The 21,658-nt window shown below is 44.1% G+C and overlaps 1 protein-coding gene across 3 annotated transcripts in view; it reads right to left on the bottom strand.

Moving 5' to 3' along the window:
- Positions 1-863: 863 nt before the first annotated feature.
- Positions 864-21,658, bottom strand: part of LYN (LYN proto-oncogene, Src family tyrosine kinase) — a 46,259-nt gene continuing 25,464 nt past the window's right edge. For all 3 annotated transcript variants that reach the window (XM_088540148.1, XM_088540146.1, XM_088540147.1), the window contains exons 9-13: positions 17,642-17,824; positions 16,607-16,683; positions 7,536-7,689; positions 5,696-5,827; positions 864-1,381 (exon numbers count right to left, since the gene is read on the bottom strand). In XM_088540148.1, coding sequence (XP_088396274.1) covers positions 1,179-1,381; positions 5,696-5,827; positions 7,536-7,689; positions 16,607-16,683; positions 17,642-17,824 — 749 coding nt within the window. In that variant the 3' untranslated portion in view covers positions 864-1,178. The remainder of the gene's footprint in view (positions 1,382-5,695; positions 5,828-7,535; positions 7,690-16,606; positions 16,684-17,641; positions 17,825-21,658) is intronic.

Genomic DNA, 21,658 nt, shown 5'->3' with positions numbered 1-21,658 from the left:
GTGATAGTCTGCTTAACTGCGTGGGTAGCTGCAGGAAGCCCGTGGAGCGAGAGGTGAGGGCCCCTGGTGCTGCAGCCCTGCTGAAGCTTCATCCCAAGGGCTCCAGGCTTCTCCCGAGTACCATTTGCTTAAGGAAGTGAGGAGGGTGCTGGGCTTTAACAGCAAAAAACTGTCACTTCAAAGAAATCCCTGCCCTGTAGTTACACTGCAGTTGCACCAGCTCAGGGTTGGAGAAGTCATCTTGCCCGAACAATCTGAAGTAGGTAGAGCGTAGCCAAATGCTTCAACTTCTTGTTAGGAGTTACGGGTTTGCGTGGTAAGCAACAAGCCTCTAGTGTCCCTGCAATGTAACTTGATGCATTATTGCAAATTGTCCTTGATCACACTAGAACTAGTTTGGGCTTTAAAAAAGGCTTTAGGTTAGTTGATTAAAGCAGCAAAAACACAAGGAATATTCTTGAATAATCATGACCATTTAAAAGAACTAAGCTGAACACACTTTCCCTGGTACCGGCTTTAGTGAGTGCGCGGAGGACGTGAACGCCCTTCGCCAGCCTGTGCTGCCCCGGGGGGCGCCGGGAGCGGCTGTGAGGGCCCCGCGGGCTCTGGCTGCGCTCGAGCGGCGGCGGCTCCAAACCGGCCCCAGAGCCACCGGCAGCAACGCGGCGGCGGAACGGGGTCTGCTGCGGTGTCAAAAACCGCCTCCGTGGCCCCTTCCTTAAGGAAGTCTTATACCTTTTAGAAAGTCTCGGAAGAGGTGACCATATCCACGTACTAATGTGAAATAACAAGGATATAAAAATAATTTCCACATTGCTTTCTTTTGAAAACAGCTGTTCGTGCATCTCCTCATCCTTCATAAAGGTCTCCTTGGAATGTATTCCTTCACTTTGAGCTGAAAATACTTTGTCAACTTCTACCCTCCTCCTCCCTCCCCACCCCAAAAAAATCCTTGGTTTGGGATGTTTCTGCGTATACAAAACGCAGGGCATTTAAAGAGAACTTCAGCCTTTAGAGGCACCAAAGAAAAACATGATTATTTCTCTGCAGAATGACTCTTTCGTTTAGCATTTCAGCCTCTGCACGTGGTTAAGACATCCGAACTGGCAAAGTGGTTGCCCTGAGCACTCTGCCCAGGTGCTGCTCTGTGCCAAGGGCCTGGGCCAGCGGCCGGCGCGCTATGGCTGCTGCTGGTACTGCCCCTCCGTGGCCGTGTAGAAGTCGTCGAGCACGCTCTGCAGGTAGTCGAACGTTGGCCTCTCCTCGGCCTTGTCCTTCCAGCAGGTCTTCATGATATCGTAGAGCTCAGCCGGGCAGGTCTCCATCCGCGGCATGCGGTACCCGCGCTGAAGCGCGACCATCACGTCGGAATTGCTCATACCTGACACAGGAAAGAAATGGGAAAGATCATTTTGATCTCCGACTCCTCAAGAAACTGTTTTTCTGTTGCTTGGGTTTTTCCTGTGTCACCCTCCTCTCCCGAGCTGCGTCGCTCCTGCCCTGCTCGCTGGGCCTCCCCGGCCTTCGCATTAACACCCCGGCGCGGACGGGGTCTGCCACGATGGCTTGTGCAAAACTGCTGCAAGAGCCTGAGCATCACGGGCACGGTCTGTTCTGCGACTGGCCATTTCCTCTCCTTTCCCCTCTTACGGCACAAAGAAAAAGTCTTGCTGCCTGGGGTGAGTTTTGCCCGTTCTGCCCTGCGTGGTTTTTCCCTGAGGATGAGCCCTGGTCCGATCCCTGGCCTCAGCGTCACCCGCCTGGGCACGGACGCCGGGAGCCTCCGGCTGCTCCGCCGCGGTGCACGTCCCTTGGGCCCCGCGGTGCCCTCTGGTGAGGGTAGTGTGGGACCCCTGTCTCTGTCCCTGCCCAGGCAGCAGGGGACACACGGTGGCCCCGAGGCCTCTAGGACCCTGCTGCTCTGTGGTAGGATCTCCACACAGCCCATACAACTTAGTTTTGTAGAACTGCTTTGGCTATCTGAGATGACTGCACTGCTTTATCAGTAAACATGGACGTTCTGACAACTATGGTGCACAAACTGCATGAGCAATTTTTTTCCTTGGGAAGAGAGGCGGCAACACAACAGAACACAGTGGATCTCCTCTCACTTCATTTTGAAGGGAGAGGTTATTTCTAAAAATTTGTGTAGAGAAGGGTTAACATTAAATAAATAATTTGCAGGAATTTAACAATAGGACTGACCCAAACCTTGGCTCAAAAACCTTCCAAGGTCAGTGTGACTTCAGTTCAAGCCTTTTGGCTTTAACTTGTTCTAGAAACGTGAGCCATGAAATGTGGTGCTGGACCAGAATGCCCACGCAGGACACATGCTTTGTATTTCCCAGGTTCCATCTCTGAAGAAGGCAGAGGGAAGTTCTGCCATGTCTAGACACAAAAATATCTTCTAGAGGACAAGAGTGGAACGGGATATTGTCACTATTGTCACAGAATAAAGCATTTTTACTATAAAAAAGCAAAGCAGAAGACAAAATAAATGTAGGAAGAAGGTTGCTAAAGCATTTTTATGGAGTATATGTTAATGATCCATACTAGACATCTGAGTGGTGGAACTCAGAGCAGCACCACGTGCAGGGCGCCCCAGGGCTGCGCCTGCGCTGCAGAGCCCCGGCCGGCTGGTGCTGCCGGGCGCTGCCCTGGGGGGCTGGATTGGGGGGTCGGGCTGTGCCCTGGGGGGCTGGTTTGGGGGTCGGGTGCTGTGCAAGGCTGTGCTCGCACCTCGTGCCTGCAGCACCGATTCTGCTGCGTGCTGCAGGCCCAGGACAAACACGCTGCTTCGGCAAACTTGCAGGACGCCGGTTTGTGAAAGAACCGCTTCAGGACACACGACAGAACTGGGAAGCCCTTTACCCCTAGTGCGCCACGACTGTACTCGCATACGCGCTGGATCGGGGTTGTTTGCTTGGTAAGCACAACAGCTAACCTGTCTGCCCTGGGGTCCAGCTAGTACTTTCAAAACAGCTACTTATTTAACTTTGCCAAAACTTTTCCAAAACTACTTTTTTTTTCTTTAAATGGCTAGAGAGTTAACTGTTTCATCAAGCTACCCTGTGGTCAGTAAAATGCATTGGTGTTTCTGACTCTAATGACGCCTGCACCCATCTTGCAAAGAAGCTAAGCCCGGTGCTGTGGATTGGGGCTCTGCTCAGCGCTGTGGTACCTGGTGAACGTCATGGGCGAAGAGCTCTCCTTGTGGCAGAGCCAGGGAAAAGACGGGAACCCACTGGTGTGGGAAAGGAATCCCTCTCTGGGAAGAGGTGTATCTGGTAAAGAGCACCTGATACAGCTGGAATGCAAACCTGGATGTTTCAAATATTTTACATGCTGTATAATCACCTGGGATTCACTTCTGGCCACCAATTCAACTTGCCTGCAAAATCGGATTGTTTCCTGTTTCAGGAGAGGTTCCTGAAAGTCCAGCCCCGCTAACTGCCCTGAGGGTCTCAGGAAGGAAAAGAGCGGGCTGTAAGCACGGAGCCCCCACGGCGCCAGGTTCCTGGCTGGAAGCGCTTCCTGCCAAGTCGCCTGCTTTGGTTTCTTTACAGCAGTACTGGCTGCTTGTCGTTTTAACTCAGACCATTTCATATCTAGTTCTAAGCTGAATCCTTTCTACTTAATAACTGAAAATAATGTTTTGAAGCTTTCCAGTTAGAGCTGAAAATCATTCTATTATTGCTGCTATGATGCCTGCTGGTTACAGCAAGGTCACTCTTGCAAAACCTCCCACCTCTCTATGTGAAATAAACTTGTCGCCCATTTATTTTGCTATCCTGTGGTTCTTCAGCATCAGCCCCATGGGCTATTTAAGATCCTGTTCTCATTTGTAGTGGAGGTCTCTTCCAGTTTTCCACAAGCAAACACTTGCAAACTAGTAAATACTCCCAGGCTGCAGCCCAATGGCTTCTCCCTCTGGCTGCCGCCTGACGGCTGCATCCTCAGCACATGGCCTATTTATGGGGCTCATAAAAATTCTTCCGTGTTTAAGAAATTATTGCTCAGCCTTCCCCTAGGAGGAGACTTTCCCATGCTAGTTAGAGCAGTCTGGTTGACGGGTTGATTTTGTTCATGAAACAGAAACACGGCACCTGTTTCCCGGCGCGAGGAGCGCGCAGCCCGGGCGGCCCTTGGTGCTCCCGCAGAGCCGGTCTCGAGGCGGCTCGTGGGGCTGTGCGGGACGGAGGCTCCTCACGGCAGCCGCAAACAACCTGCATCCCGTCCCCGCGCAGGGACGAGCTGGGAGCCGGGCAGGGGCTAAGGGAGCAGCCCAGCACCGGGAAGACACAGGTGTTGCTCCCATTTAGAGGGCACTGGGGGAAGCTCTGCTACCCAGTCACATATTTTACCAAGAAAAAGCCCGTGAAGATGTTTAAACATTGAGCTGTGCAGGCAGCCCTATCACCTCTTGGAGTTCAAGGAGGCTGCTTTTGAGCCCAAGTGCTTTGCTGGCCTGGAGCCTTGTGGGGCAGAGAGGCTCTGCTGGGCTCTGCCTTGTGTGTGAACCGTGCGGAGGGACGGGGTTTGTTCTTCTCTGCCGCCGCCGCGGTCTGTGCAGAGGCCTGGGCTCCGCGTGCCCAGGAGCGCAGAGCCTCCCGTTCCCGCTCCAGAGTCCGGGACCACCCGGCTCTGCCTCCTGACTGCTCTGCTATTTCGGGATGCAGAATTCCAGCTGTGCATCAAGTGCTGGTGAACGTGTTTTCACTGTTTAAATAGCAAGAGCTGCTGCACTCCAAGCACTGGAAAGCCTCTGCTTGAATGAAAAGTGTGACCTCCCTTTGCTGCCTGTGTCCTCAAGCTGCTTCTCAGAAGTTGCTCCACTTGTGAAGGTGAGATGAGCCGCGCAACTGAATGTGGCTCCGCTTCCCCCATCTGCCCACCAGACAGGAGCATTCCAGCTAACTTTCCGTAATCCTAAAAGCTTAAATGAAGGCAGTTTGCTTGCCAGATAATCAGCCCTGTCTGAGATATGAGACATCTTTGTGCACACAGAACTATCCTGTACACAAGCTGTTCCTCTATGCTGAAAACATTAATTCATATTTTGTATAGAGATTTTTTTTGAGAGATGCACAAACACATCATAACCATTTCACAGCTACCCGTTACTCATACACTCCACTGTTGTCTCCTCTCTGAGCCACACTGATCACCAGCAGTAAGTGTTTCCAGTGGCACGTCCACACTTGTTCAGGCTCTGCTTTCATTCTTGTTTAGCTTAGCTAGCACTGACAAAACACAGTCTATTCGCTGTGAAAACAGACCTTTTTAGCACTTTCACTTAAAATGTTTCATATTCTCATATTTGCCCACAACCACCACCTTCACCAGCACCCCTCTAGCAGCAGCCCTGAGCCCCCAGTGTCACCTTGCTGCTCACTACCAGCTGCTGCAGAACTCAGGGGCTGTGACTCTTACTGCAATTCAGTATTTGCTGCAACTGTAACTTCTTTTGACTACATAAATATATTTGTCTATTTGCTAAAAATTGCCACAGAGACGCACATGGCTCATGCACACAGTGACTCTAGGCTTTGAAACACGAATGTGACCTGCAAGACGCACTTTTCTAATCATGGCTGCTGCTACTGTCAGGCACCAGCTCTTTCCCTGGGTATATTTTTTATTTTAAGAGAACATCAAAGTATAAACACAATGTACTAATAACACACATCCTTACCTGGATAGGGAATCTTTCCATACGTAACGATTTCATACAGGAGAATCCCGAACGACCACACATCAGATTTAATAGTGAAGGATCCATAGTTAATTGCTTCTGGTGCTGTCCACTTAATGGGAAACTTTGCCCCTAGGAAACCATATGTTCTCAGTCAGTCAAAGGCAGATTTAAACACTATATCAAGCCATTAAAAGGTCTTAAGTGACTTATCTATGGTATCCCCAGGTGAGCAAAGGTATCAGCAATTCCTCTTGCTCAAGAGTTACCAAAAGAAATGGGCTGCAAGACACATGTTACCAGGCTGTAAGCCTGGTGTCAAAGCTGCAAATAAAACACTTGAAGTTACACTGGATCTTTTGACTCTTGGGTATTGTGAATTTTTGCCCAAATTATGCTAACCAACTATTTTCCCTTCTGCCCAGTGGTCAGGGAATAACACAGCGTGCCCATTGGCTGGGACTCTGCAAGACTTTCTTCGCAATGAGAAAAGCTGGTTAGAGAAAAATCCATCTAGCTTCAATGTACACTTTAAGGCCTGTGTACACACATGGGCTACAAGGATGATCAGGGGCCTGGAACATCTGCCCTATGAGGAGAGGCTGAGGGAGCTGGGCCTGTTCAGCCTGGAGAAGAGAAGGCTGAGAGGGGATCTGATCAGTGTCTGTAAGTACCTCAAGGGAGGGAGTGAGGAGGATGGTGCTGGCCTCTTTTCACTGGTGGCCACCAACCGAACTGAGGTTCGGCCACAGAATGGTAATGGCCACAAACTGAAGCACCAAAAGTTCCACAGGAACTTAAGGAAAAATTTATTAACAGTGAGGGTGACAGAGCACTGGAACAGGCTGCCCAGGGAGGTTGTGGAGTCTCCTTCTCTGGAGATCTTCAAAAACCCGCTTGGATGCCACCCTGTGCCACATGCTCTAGGTGACCCTGCGTGTGCAGGGGGGTTGGACTAGATGACCTCTAGAGGTCCCTTCCAACCTTAAGCATTCTGTGATTCTATGATTCTTGTATCAGATTCTGATATTTGAGAAGTCTCAGATACAAAAGAGTTGTCAGCTGTATCTCAAAATACCAGCTTTCTACTTAACTGACTCCAAAATATCCCCTGTAAATGCAAATTCCCTCTACCTAAGTAAGACAAGTTCAAACAGGCTCCTCAGGGGATACTGCCCTAGCTCTCAGGCCATGAAGAGTAACACGAACAGGTTCCCCGTTTTCAGCCTCCTGTGGCCGGCCGGCACAAAGTGCCAGCTACATTAGGAAACTCCACTCAACACCTAAACTCAAAGACAGGCACTTTAGTGTAACGCAGCATAAAGAATTTACAACGTGAAAGGTTTGTTTAAGCACTATACTACGCTCAGAGCTAGGTAAAAGCCCCAGGTATGGGTTCTTTACCTTTGAGACCTGCTTAGTCAGGGCCTTCCCGCTGTACTCCACTTGAATTACTCTTACCTAGTGCTTCTGAACAACCCATCTTCCTTCAGCCTCAGCTGTGGCGCGTTGTTCTCCCTCCTCCTCCCTTTGATTTTCTACTATTGCCCCACATTACCACAGTTTCCATCCAGACCATGTGAAAATATTAGGTGCCTTTAAAACGAAAGCCAGGAAAGCCAGCCACGAAACAAGCTCAGAAAAGCTCTAGGCAGTGACCCTAATACAACCTGTGCGCAGAAGCTCCGTTGTTTGCTTGTGTTTTTAAAAACACGCTGGCATTACAGTGCTGCCTTTAGAAAGTTATTATGGCATCTTCTGGAATCCAAATAATCTTTAGACAGAGCCTCACTGCCTGCCAGAGACTGAGGCTTTAGAGACAAAAAATAAAAACACAAACCTTCTCTTGCTGTATATTCGTTGTCTTCGATGACTCTGGCTAGTCCAAAATCAGCTATTTTGCACATCAGCAAATCTGAGACCAGGACATTAGCTGCTCTCAAGTCTCGGTGGATATAATTTTTTCTCTCTATGTAAGCCATCCCTTCTGCAATCTGTAACAGAAGAAATCCTGCTTTTGGTATTTCACTATCACATAGTGACACTCACAGTGCTGAACGCTCTGCTTGCCCAATGTAGCTGCAAAGCCTCATTCTACCACAAATTTTCCTTTTCCAAATTAACAACAGGTTATTGTCCAAATAATAACGAAATGGAAGGTACAGATGTTCCCCTAAGGATTGATTAAGCAACGGTGTAGACAGAGAAGAGGCAAAAAAGAAAAGCAACCCCCCCCATCAAAGAACAAAACTTTCTTTTTACCTAGTATAAGCCTGGACAATCAGGAAGCAGCTACTGAGCAAGGTCAAATAACTTCTTGTTTATTTTCATTTACAACAACAGGCATCTGCTCATAAGTGAAGAGCATTTGGCAAGACCCTGCACTTGGGTACTATCATCACAAGTAAACTTAATTTCTATTTAAGCAGCGAAAATTAATTTCCAAACCAAATTAAATGTAAATATGTCCTCACAACACGCACTGATGTTTTTTCTTTTTTTCAGTATTTTTACGGACTATTTTTATTAACTTTTTTTTCTGAAAATGAAACAATAGGATCTAACCTCAGAGCGATAAAACTCCTGAGTACATAGCATTCTGGCCAAAAGTTTGATAGGAGATAGGAAAGAAAACACTCTGTGGTCAGTTCTTCTCCACCTTGTGTGACTCTGCGGATAGGTCATTCCTGAGCCAGTCTAATCTGGCTACAGCTGTTACTGCTAAATGTCCGTGGGTGACAGGTTTCTGTATGTCCCCCATAGCGTACGGCGAAGGCACGGATCTCTCAGGGATGCTAATGCTAACATAGCCAGACGGAAGGGTCCTTTTCCAGCAGCAGCCCCTTGCCTGCCCGTAGAGCAGCTGCTTCATCACCACGACAGATGGAGAGAAACCTTCTCAGCGAAACCTTCCATGTTTCATCTCTGCTTTGAAGCAGATGGGAGCACCTAACTGAACTTTAAGAAAACATTAACGCTACTTTGCTTATCCATTTTAAAAAAGTCCCCAAGGGGTATGACAACTACACACACTATCTCTTACACCACCAAAACCACACAGTCTTTGTTCCTCTTTTTTGTTTTAGGCAATGGAAAAATATAACCCCTTTCTCCCACAACTGCCTCTTTTCTTCAACCAATACATTGCCACTTCTTCAGCCTAGAGCTTCACATTTCAGTTATACAACACACAGAGGTTCTCATGCTACCCCAGAGGAAACTCTGTGATGAAGAGGAGTTGCCTCCCTCCCTCTCTTCCTCCCCACTGTGATTTCTTGGGTTTGGGGAGGCAAGAGAAGAGAAACTGAAGATTTTGCTCGCCAAACAAAGCTGCAGTTGCACTGTCTGGCTTGGCAGGTACAGCTGAAATGCAAACAAGTTCACCAATGTCACTGAAAATACATCAACAGCTATGAAGGAACCAGCTTCCCTCCCGCTTCCCTGCGCATGCTCAACACATGGCCGAACTGCTGACTGGTGAATGAGGAACCACTTGGTGAAAGAGAAGTTTGTGATGGTGGGTTTTAGTTTCTATGCCCTAACAGCTGAAGCCATTGGAGACACCAAGTTTTAGTTCCTCCCATTTGTGCCCGACCCACGGAAGTCACTGCGATTAGTCACAATTTAAGAATGTGATACCAAACAACACATTATGTTTTCAGAAAATACAAACTACACTTCCATAAAATCCCAGGGCAAGGGTTTGGGCCACACTGAACTGTGCAGAAAACCAAAGATTCCAGGTATGTACAAACACTTGGGCACCCAAACAATTCCCAAACAGGGAAAGAATAGTAGCAAAGCAATTGTGAGTGGGAGAAGGAGGGGAAAACACAGGAATGGAGCAACTCAGTTCAAACACTCCTGTTAAACCTTTGCTTGCAACAAAGGTTGTTGCAACAGTAACAACAAAAAAGAATAAACTAATCTAGGAAACAGTGCCAGAACCCACATGTTTACTGCCTATGGTAATTAGTGGTAACCAGTGACAAATTGTCAATGTCAAAATGTTCAGTGAATAAAAAATTCTGGTATTCAGGTGAACAAAAGTAACATATGAAAGCACCCTGTCCCCCTGCTCTAATGACTATTTGTACCTATCTAGACATTTTAGCTATACCTGACTACTGGTCAGGAGAAGGACAGGAAGATTCTGGGGGGTTGTCACTTATTTTCTGCCTACACTGCACAGCTGTTACTATCAAAATGAGATCACTTTCCCCTTCCCATTTAATGAACCACTGACATGCTTCTAAAACTACCTACGTTAATTTGTTTCTCAACAAAAAAACACCCAATTTCTACATCCTAGAACTATGTACACAGCATAAAAATGACAAGTAACTCTTGGAAGAAACAAGGCACAAGGCATATCTCCATAAGACACCTCCATAGTGCAAAGTTTCACCTAAAAATCACACAGTAAATCAGTCAGAGCTGAGTTCTGCCTTGAGTTCTGCTGATTTGCTGTGTGATTTTCAACTGGTGATGCTCTTTCCGTTCCAATTCTTCCCATCTGTAAAACAGGGCAAGCAAATGGCCAACTTTCCAGAACACCTAGGTGTCATCTCAAGATGAGTACAGGTTTAAAAAAAACTGAAAGAAAAGAGGAGCAAAAGCACTGACTAAACAGCGTTGCTGGAACAAGTATTTCATACTTTATGACCAGTTCTTTGTACTTTCTGAGGTTGTTTGGAGAACATGGTAAAAGTAGCAGAGGACTTGCCCACGCATGAGGAGCGGACACTCAACATTCACTGAAAGGCTACACCTCCTGCAAATGAAAGGCACTTTGTCGCACCTGCTTGGTGAAATGTCCCTGCTGCAGTTAGGCAGCAGACAGGGCCGGGCAGTTGTGGTCTTTCACCTCCCACCCTTCTTTCAAAAGGGGAAACGCTTTTTTTTTTTTTTTTTTTTTTTTTTTTTTTTTCCTTTTTACTACATAGTTAGGGAACTTCTGGATTCCTCAGTTGTTTCGTTTTTCAATCCACGAAGACATCTTTCATTTCAAATTCCTTCGCGACCTTCTTTCAAACAAGACATGTTTTCAATACGGTTTGCCAAGCTGCTCCTTAAGACAGAGAGCAAGAATTATGGTAATGCTGCAACATAACCCACATGTATGTTTCTAGGCTATATGTAAAAATGCGGTGCACTGAAGAGACCAGAGAAGCTTGTTTAGGCTCAGCATGATATATTGTTTTTATATCACGTTGAAAAATAAAGCTGAGTGAGCGGGATCATGAAACAAAGTGGAATGGAAAAGAAATGGAATGACAGAATGGCAATAAAACACAACAATTTCAGGAAGACAAATTTCAAACAGCCTGGAGGAGCAATATGTAGAACCTCATGGGAAACAAGTCTTCAGGAAGAACTACAAGAGCAGGTGCAACCATAGTAATTGTAAACAAAGTATTCAAAAAGAACAGTTTGGATAAGGTTTATATGGTTGGAAACACCAGCAAATGGTGAGGTTAGATTACAAAAATATCCCAACTGTGAGAGCTGGAACTGGGTTCTAACAAGTCTTTTGAATTTGGTGATTTATGAGACACCTGAAAATTGTGCGTAAAACCAAAGTCACACATGTTCACTTGCAGGCAGGTGAGTAAAATGGGGAAAATGTACTAGATGAGTCAGTATTCAAAGCCGAGTCTGGCTTTTATGTGGGTATAAATGAAGTCCAATCTGGGGAAAAACAGAGGGTGTGCCCTATGATTTGTGAAATATTGGGAAACACTGGGTAAGACGGTCCCAGTCCTTTACAGATGTATTTCAGCTATGCTCTGAAACAGAAATCACACAGAAATGCTTACTTTGCGATAGTTTAGGTATACTTTTAGATATTTCTTTTTGCGTTAATAAATGTGGCTTTTTACTCTTTTCAAGACCCATGCTTGAAAGCTGCAGGGGGGAGCGCAGGCCGCAGACACCGGGGCCCTGTGCCCGAAGGCAGCCTCAGAACTGGCCGCACGGCGCTGCAGCTGCCAGAGGACTCGCAGCGGCCACCTGGGCCGTCCCGAGGGACCCATACGGCCCAGGACAGCCTGGCCACAGCCCCTTCCCCCTGCCTGCCCTCACCGGGGGAGCCCCACGTGCTGTGAGGAGAAACGGCGGGTGAAACAGCGGGGGCGGCCCAGGAGCCGCGTCACAGGGGAGGCCGGTGGGAAGGCGTCGCGGCGCCAGGGGTTATCTGCAGAGGAAGGTCAGCAGAGGAAACAATGCAGCGTATCCCGAGGCTCGGGTTGCTTTAAACTCAGTAATTCTCAGTTCTTAAGAGAGCGTGTCCCTAAGAAGAGGCTGCAATTCGGAGGGATTAAAGCTGTATCGAAAATCTGCATTAATATTAACTTTATTATTACTCTAATGGCATTGTAGTCTTAAAAGGAAATAAGGCAGGGGGGATAAGAAATAAATTGCAGATTGCAGAAAAATTAAAGTAAGTATCAGCGTTTTATGGAAAAGGAAAATAAAAAAACCCAAACTGTTTTTGTGATACAGTTTTGACTAGTTTGAAAAGCAGAACTTTAATATGTTCAGTAATTATTCAGATTATTTTCTGAATTCTCAAATGCAGACAGTCTATGAACAGCTTTGCATGAGATGCGTCCCCAAAGCATGCGGAGTTTATAAATGCAAAAGCTTCACTGAATTTGCACCCTACACTTTTAGCTGATTTCATAACACAGAAATAAGTAAGATTTTGAGAAGTGCAAAGCTTTTCTGATAAATTAAAGTAGCCCTTGGGCAGGGCACAATGTACCCACTAACCACCAGAGCTTGTTAGTCACCCTGGTGAGGGAACTAATGAGGCTACCAGCTGCATGGCTGCTCTGCTGGGAAAATGCCGGAGCTGGTGGACAGAGGGATGGGGTTTGCCCAACATTTCAGCTCACAGCTGGGAAGCTGCAGCTCATAAAACCTTTGGGCTTCCCCAGCCCAGTCACGGAGCTGACAAAGCACCAGGAAATGGCCCTGTTGGTAAAGCCAGAGCTGCCGCCTGCAGCACCGTGGAAGTTGCCCGATCAGCCCATGAAGCTGCTGCCCTGCCCTGCGCACGCGCAGCCAGTGCAGGGAAATGGGTCGGGCTTTGGTCTGCTCAGGGAAACCGGGTTTTGGTCTGCTCAGATTCCCGATTCTGTTCCGGGTATAGTGTGTATTTGCATTGCCCAATTCTGCTGAGTTGAGCAGGATTTGCCCAATTGTTTTCTATCGTAGCAAGCAGTATTTGCTGAAGACAAGTTTGCGAAACACTGCTTCCTTTAAAACACTCTCATTTCAGAGACTTCACGCAGTTTTCTCTAGAGGCCAAAATTATCTTTGCCAGGGCACAGCTAATACTGGGTTTTCCCACCCCCCTTCACACACACCAGTAAAATACAGAAGAGAAACTTCAAGTCTTTCAGAGAGCAGATGATTTTAGAAAATGCGCTCGACCACCTTCTGAGCGAGAAGTTTCTTGCCATGTTTTGCACAAGCCTAACTTCAGAATTTGTGAATGTCAGCACAGAGGAAAAATCCTGGAGCCCATAGGTGTTTGCTAAAGTAGGCTTTAAATTTCCAAGTGTAACTAAGTAAGCCTTCAGCTACTACTGCTAAATTGGCAATCAATGAGTCCACAGACTGAGCTAACAAAACAGCAAAGCCAATGTAGTACAGTAGAAGAATATTTGCTTACTTGCTTGAAAAACTTTAATTTTTAAGATGTTTATTTTATCTAAAGTCCTTGTTTTTTTTTTTTTTTTGTTTTGTTTTTTTCCAAAATCAGAACATTTTCTCCCCTGTAAACTGGGAAGATTTCTTTCAGGATTGTTCAAGGAAAAGGCTTAACTAATTCAGTGATTGTAGCACTAACTTGTCCCACAGTACAGCACTCTTTTAACACGGATTTGAGAAAATGGTTTTAGCAGAAGGTTCAAGTTTGAGGGCTACTACTTTCTTCAGCCATCTGTTAAACAAACAGACCACATCCTCCTCTCCCCTTCTCCAATTTCCAATCCTTCCTTATCTGACAAGGCCATTGCAAGGTGACAAAGGCCATTCCTCTGGATAAAAAGGCTCCCTATTAAGTGGAACCGCTTCCTGCTCATACTCGCCACATGGCAAGCCCTTTGCTAATGCGTTTTTCTGCCACACGTAGCATCCTCTCAGAAACTTTCACTTTGGCAGATGTGCTGTGTGCGCACACGTGGACACAAGCGAGCTGGCCGCGCTGGGCGCCTGTGAGCGACACAGTCTAATGCAGCATCACAGGAGAGGTATAATCCGCAGCTACCAGTTGTTGCATTTTCAGCCTTCCAGAGAAGCTGGGTTAGGCTACGAAAGAGCATTAGCAGCATAGTGTGAATTAGACAGTCGTGCAGAATTCATGTGTGTATCAACCAAGCTAAAATACATGCCCGATCTCATTTAAATAGTTCAGCATGGAGTTTGTCGCCATGCCTCTTCTTGCACTTTCTGAGACATTGCTTGTCAAACTTCCTTCCTCTTAGGCTACACAGGGAGGTTAACAGTAATGATGTAAGGATAAACACCATCCATTTATAAAAAAACAAATATGCACCAAAAATGAGAGCATATTTTATGTTCTCCTATTTTATGTGTAGCCAACATTCTTGAAGAGTGTGATCCACAGGCATGCAGTGAAATTATCATTATCTTAGTAGCAGGCCAATAAAGTTTGAAAATAGGTGTGCTTGACCCTAAAAAACAGTGAATTCAGCATTCACAAACTGTTAGGGTTAGAAAAGAATGATGAAATTTGTTTGTTGTTGCATCTTCCACTCTGATAACTGTTGTCTTTTGTGCACAGAAAGCAGCAAAATTCCTGGTCTCAGAACAATATGCAGCCTGCAAGTCTATTCCATATAGTCCTGCTATTACAGAATGATACTGAAGAATCTTTGCAAACGTACTTGAAGAAACTATGAAGTTCTTTCTGTCAATAAAAAAATCTATATCTCTATTCCAAAGTTTTCTTCGGTCCATAGTTAGAAATCCTCAAAGAAGGGTTAAAGATGGCTCTGCAGCTGAATGTATGGCTTGTCCTCAGACACTTCCCTTGGTAGCTGGTCTACATCTTACAAAAGTGAGAGGATTCGCGCACTACCTGCCCCCATAAAGTCCTGGCCTCTGAGGCTCAGTGCAGGAAGAGGCTCTAAGAGAAGCTACTGTCAGATCAGGGTGACCAGTCATGTCCTTTTGCAGTGACTCAGTCCTTCAAAAGCTCGTAAGTGAGGATCACAGACCTCTGCCACCTTGGAAATGATGTACACAAGCTGTAATCAACTTTCTTTTTTGACCTTTCCCCTCTATTTTTTTAACCTTTTCAAATCTTGAACTTCTGAAAATGATGCACAGCTTTAAACCGTAGAACATCCCTGAACTTCAATTAAAATGGTCTATTGTAAAGCCACTTGTGCTTTGCTCTTCACATCCTGGATCTCATACTGTATCACTACTCAAGTGTTTTTCTCATTATTTTCTGCACTATTTTGAAAGTTACATAACTTCTTTTTTCCCTCCATCTTTTCTGTCCATTGTTGTTCATATCTCCCAGCCAAGACTTAGAACCAAGGTTTTTCCACACCCACAAAACTTTTATCTCCTCTAAATTCTCAAGGACAAGCTATCCATAGAGTTCTAGAAACTTAGTAACGTGGTAACCTGCAGCTGTACTGAGACAACTGCAGCAAAACCAGCTCTGAGTATTGAACCTATGTCTTTGTTTTCTAAATGTAGGTCTTCAAGTTAACGAATTTACCAAAGGCAATAACCTCAACTTCCACACACTTGATACCTCAAACAATATCTACATAAAGCACATGAGTTCTAGTAAATCTGTAATAGATAGATATTGCAATAGCTACACTGAATACCTGTATAACAATGTACAATACATAACAACATACAGCTACATACATTTATATAACAATAGTTATATTGAGTAGTTATATGACAATGTTATAGTGAACATTTTGGCATAAATCATCTATGTTTTATTATATCGTTTAATATTTTTCTTGCCCTTGCTAATGAATCAGCAAATTAGTACAACAAGTTACAACAGTCTCTACAAGTCTAATGCCTATTAAAAGAACAGGAAAACTGGTGAACCAATATCCCATTCAAAATGCCTTCATTATTTATTAGTAGCATGAATCACAACTTGCAGGCTCTGTTCCCTGCCCATACCTCCCTAGACCACTCTGCTCGTCACTGTCAGAAGCAGAATACGGGGCTCTAGTCTCCCTTGATGACTTACAATGTCACTCCTGATGTGACAACTATTACGTAAAGTGACCTATGAGCCTAAGATCCAACCTTTTCTAGGAGGCCCTTGATATGCACATCACTCTGGTTATATATGACACGGTATATCTGGCATACTTTGCAGTAATGAGCAAGGTTCATACATCAGATGATAGCAATCTGAAACATCTTTTGGAAAGACATCATTTATTTCAGAGGAACTCTGAGACTGGCAGTGCTGTGCTGAGGTTAACAGAAAGGTTTGATGAATTGTCTTACCTTAAAAAGAAAAACTGACCCCTTTATCAACACTGCTGCAGCAATTTGCAGAGCCCCACTCCACAGGGCCTCTGTTTACACTTTCACCTCACAGCGGCTGAAAGCGAAACAGGCTTTCCACAAAGAAACATGACTGTCCCACTGTCACCCAAGATGATCATTGCCAATATCTAAGAAGTAGCTCCAACTTTGCAGGCTCTTTTAAAGTATATTTTTTTCTATTTACTCCTTTCAATAACCTTATTTATTCAGATCAAAACACCTTGAAAATGAAATTATTTGTTAGTGACAAAATTTTTAGGATCATTGCCCAGCATGAATTTCAACCCAACAGATAAATAAAATCTCTTAATTTTGAACATAATTCTTAAAACTTACCTGAGCTGAGAAGTCTATTAGCTTTGGAAGCATCAATTTACTTCCTTCATCACTTTTCAGAAAATCCAGCAAACTCCCTGTCAGGAGAGAGGGAGCAAGTCAGCATACCTCATTACCAAAATAAAGTTAACATCAGTCTCGCAGTTTTCTGGATCATACATTTTTAACAGTGAATGTTTTGAGGCATTTTCAAGTTGGCTACAACGAGCTGCAGGTTCTTTACATATTCTGATAATAGCCGTATCCAGGTCAGCATGTTGGGTGTCTAAGTTCTGCAGCTTTCCAGGTCGCCTCACCATGCCATGCCTTAGGTCAGTGGTGTTAAATTTGATAATTACCTTGTTCTATGGCCTATCATAGAACAGCTTTCTATGGCCTAGAAAGCTGTCTAGGATAATCACACATATTAATCCTTTCCAAGTCATAAAGAATAGGTTACTGTTGTTTGTTTATAAAGTCATCAGCAGACCTGTTTGACAATAGAATAAAACAAAAACATCATTACCCAAAACAATATGAAGAGGAAGCTTCACTTATTCTGTGTAGTGCTGCTCTAAAAATGTGCTTTTCTAGCGCAGCAGCAATCTTGCATGAGTACTCATTACTGCCTCATTAGACAGATAAGTATCATCTGTAGGGCTAAAAAATAAGGAGATTTCTAAGATTTGCTTTAAATAGAAAGTGTCTTGTTATGGCACCAGACACCAAAGTTAGGTAGGGAACCTGCAGTAACTAGAGCTATTTGGTGGGTTACGGTTACACTTGAAACATTTCAAAAATCATTCATCTAAAGAAGCCTGTAAAAATAATCTACTTAACAAATGCAGTGACGAATTATAAGATGAAATCCTCCTAAAGTCACCCCCTTAAGATAGGTGCTTCTTCCAATGACATGAAAAATATACATAAGAATAATGCTAAAATCTAAAACACTCTTTTCTTTATTCCTTTCTTTTTTAGAGAAAAAGGATTGTTTCATGAGAAGTGCAAAAACTCTTTAAAAACATTGCTTACATGTTGTTGTGTTGTTCTCACCTTTTGCCATGAATTCCGTTATAATATAAATAGGCTCTTCTTTAGTCACTACAGCATAAAGCCTAACTAGTTTGTCATGCTGAAGGGTTTTCATGAGGTTGGCTTCCTCCAGGAAGGCTTGCACAGACATCGTTCCAGGCTTCAGAGTCTTCACCGCCACTTTGGTACTATTAAGATAGTAGCCTGAAACAAGCAAGTGTGGTGAGTGCACCCGGGGCCTCGCTGCACAGCACAGCAGCCTGACTAGCACGTAAGGCTAAATTTCACTAACGTTGAAGAGCATGAAAGCAAGCACCCAGATTTAGCACGAGCCACCAGGAATCCCCTTATACTTTGCAACAGATACATCAATGCGGTGAACAATAATCCATCTTCTATTTTTCTAAAACATTCATCTGAAAAACATGTATTAGAAAAGCAAAATGCAATGCTTAATACAGTTTTACTTTATCAGAGCTCATAAGAAAATATTCACAGAGTCAAGAGATGTGTTTAATGACTGTTTGCATAGTTTCAGAATCTAACAGATTCCAGAGATTGCTTGCAAGGTTCTGGAAGATCTTTAAGCACCATGACTACAGCTACTTAGTGCATACCAGTCATATGCTAACAGTCCTTTCTGTAGTGCTCTCTTCTCAAAACTGAACCTTATGGTAAAGTGGGATCAGATAAACATTCTCAACAATAACAAAGATGTGCTGGCAGGACAAGAAGCCTGCACTGTTCAGGGGAAGACTTAAACCATAATAATTTCTCATCACAGTGCCCTTGTCAAGAGTGGATGATACTATGGCCATTTTTTTTCTGTTTATTAGACATTCTAATATAATATTTGAATTATATAAAAAAATACCTATAAATAGAAAAACAATGAAATGTCTTCTCATCAAAATATTAAACATCTAAAAATAGCAAGCATTGCTCCTAAGTTTATCTGGCAAAGTCTTTGGATTTTTTTTTTATTTTATTTTTAAAGGGAAAAAAGGACAGAGACATCCATAAAAATGCAACTCCTCCCAAACACTTCAGATTTACAGAATGTTTTGGGAGTACAAAATGGCCCCCTTTGCACCCTACCATACGCATTTCAGCATTGCTGGAACACTTCTCGGAAGAGGCAAGGCTTCCATAACTCAACACAACTGCTGCATTTCCTTACTCAACAGCAATCTGGGCAGTGTTACCACAACATAGGTACCTCTAAATTAAAGCCCACAATTTCCTAATACAGTTTTTCATTTTAACATAGGAAATCTGTGGTAAAGCAAGGAACTAATCCTCAATTCCTAAATGATTTCTCTAACCATTTTATCTCCTATCACTTTTTTTTTTAAAGACCGGTCATCAGCTGAATAAAACCAACACTTCTGTCACAAAATAAGGATCTTTTAGAGTACTTGACATTTTTTTTCCAAGCACAGAAAGGTCAATTAAGTGTAATAAAGATAAGAAGAAATAAAAACTTCAGGTCAAATCCTGCCACTTGAAAGCACGAACTGTTCTTACCTATATAAAACAAGGGTTAAATACATCTCTCTGTGCTTAAAAAGCAGAAAGCTCATTTTTAGAGTTTCTACTATTCCATCCCATGCCCTGGAACAGGTACAGGATGGAATTCCACTTCCAGTTAGTTCAATGCTCAATTTATATTACTAACGATATTCACCGATACTGACTTCTGCAGGAAAGCAGTCTATTCCTGACTCTGGTGGTAACATACAGAGCAAATTAGTTGACAAGAAGGTTATAGATGTTTGATCCTGATCTCTCAGATTCCATTATTTTATCAATCACTGGGAAAAGAAAAATGAAAGAAGGGTGGGCATGAACTAACCGTGTTCACTAGCACCCACAGCGGTGCCTGTAAAAAATGAACCCTTGGCAGCTTGACAAAACTGTAATTCTTGTCCTCTTTCCCTCATGTAGGATAAGTAAAACAGCTGTTAAATTGATTTGGACTGAGAATCAAGCCAAAATTGAATGCTTATGGAGTATGAGACCCTACTTCTTCAGCCATGCAGATGTCACCTGGCTGCCAGTGGCAGAGAGCCACCAGGAGTGACGCATGGGAGGTGGCAGGGTGAGAATGCGGGCAGGGTTGTATCAGGATGCCATGCGGAACAGCCTGGCGCAGGAAGCATCCACTAAGGATGTGTTTGTACCCAACCAGCACACCAGTGCCCTAGTCCCCGTGTGGGGTTATTCATTACCACGAGGCCCTCCCTCGGGTGTCCTCACCAAGGCGCTGTGATTGCACAGGCACCGCAGACTGCAGCTTTTGTGCAGGCAGAGGGAAAACCTCTGGCCTCAGGGCACCTCGGGAGGTGACAGCAAATTTAATGTTCCAGCTGTATCAGAGAAGGCTTCCTCCGGTGCACAAGCTGCTGTGGAAATGTGTGCCTGGAGCACTGACCCGCAACGTCAGCCCCATCTTGGGCCGTAGCTACACCTCTAATCCCTCCCTTGGCTTAAGTGCACCTGGCTCTAGGTCTAAAGACTTGTGTCACATTATTTGTTGACATAAGATACAAATGAACCTCTGCTCAGTTTGCCACCCAAACATGAATTCAAAACGACAGATAAGCACAGAAATTCTTGCTTACACCTCAAATATCTCAAAAAAAAAATTCTTTGCAACTAATATCCAGCCCATGCATGCAGTGTAGAATACTTCCATGATAGCGAGGAGATGCACCAACAAGCATTCCTAGTTTATTTTAAATGCTTTTTAATAACAGTATTTATAGTATGATTTTCTCTGCTTTTTTTTTTTTTCTAACAGCTACACAAGAAAAAGTGTATTACTTACAGATATTCTAACTGGGGCTATACTAAATGAGAGAATCTTTTACACCTGAGATGCAAGCAAAATGTGGCTCATTAATAAAATACACCATAATGGCTCCATTTGGGTTGTTAACTTTTCTCTTAGCCCTTGCTTGAGAATTCTGTTCATGGATTATTAATGCCACTGAGTATTATAGTTCACATCATATCAGGGCACACTACGAACAAAAATGCATAAAACATTGGCCTTGCTCTTCCAGTGCTGCTTTGGTCCATCACGTGAGTAAAGAAGCTGCCCAAATGTACCAGTCTCAATAGTCTAAAAACATTCTGTACTATGGCAGGAAGCAGGAAGTGTCTCTGCAGTTTGGGCTTGTGTTAAAAATTAAATATGATGCAAGCAGAAAAAAAAAAAAAAGATACAAACCATGATATGAAAGTCTGGGGAATCTGATCAGCTCTTAAACAGAGCACCATGTTCTCCACCTGTTAAAATGCAATCCTTCAAAACCTCTTAAAGTTGCCCTATTTATTTTTGAGTTAATTATGATGATTTTGACAGTGTATGTCCTGGACAGCCATGTTGAAGCTAGATTTTTGGATGGGCTTAATTGGGCCAACCTGCTATATGAATTTGTGACAGACAATAGTGATGAGATTTCCAACCAGATCTCCAGGACTGAATGGTTTTGTGAACAAGTCTAAAAAATACTGCTTCTTCCCAGCTTGCAAGCTCAGAGGGTACTTATGGCTGGCCTAGAAAGAAAAGACTATACAGGAGCTGGCAAATCTTCACCCTGCAGTAACAGAATTACCTCCATCTTCTCACCCCTATCCCTTCTGAAACAGCAACTCTTGGTTCCCTTTAGCAAGCTGAAAAGTTTTTGGCAATTTAGCCATAGAATGAAGTTCAAATCCAGTTCACACTACTGTCTAAACTAGTAATTTTGTTCTAAATGAAGTAAATTATCAAGAGACTATAACAAGTAGCTTTTTTGGTCTAATGACTCTAGCTGGTCATTATGACAATAACCAGTGTTTGCTGAGACCGTGAAGTGCCGAGACAACCTGCTACCTATTTTACAGCTCTGGCTTCTTTAGTTCTAAGATTCACAATGATTCTGATGAGAGAAGATCTGTTCCATGCAAATCTCTTCTCTGGCTTCAGTAAGAAAGCAAAGAGAAGAGGAAACACGGTGAGCAGTCTCATAGAGCAGTAATTTCTCTCAC

The sequence above is a fragment of the Tinamus guttatus genome, unplaced genomic scaffold, assembly GCF_059628265.1.
Source record: "Tinamus guttatus ecotype Peru unplaced genomic scaffold, ASM5962826v1 Tinamus_guttatus_pri_ptg000056l, whole genome shotgun sequence".
NCBI lineage: Eukaryota > Metazoa > Chordata > Aves > Tinamiformes > Tinamidae > Tinamus > Tinamus guttatus.
The sequence above is the reverse complement of the archived record's forward strand: the minus strand, read 5'-3'. Positions and strand labels throughout refer to the sequence as shown.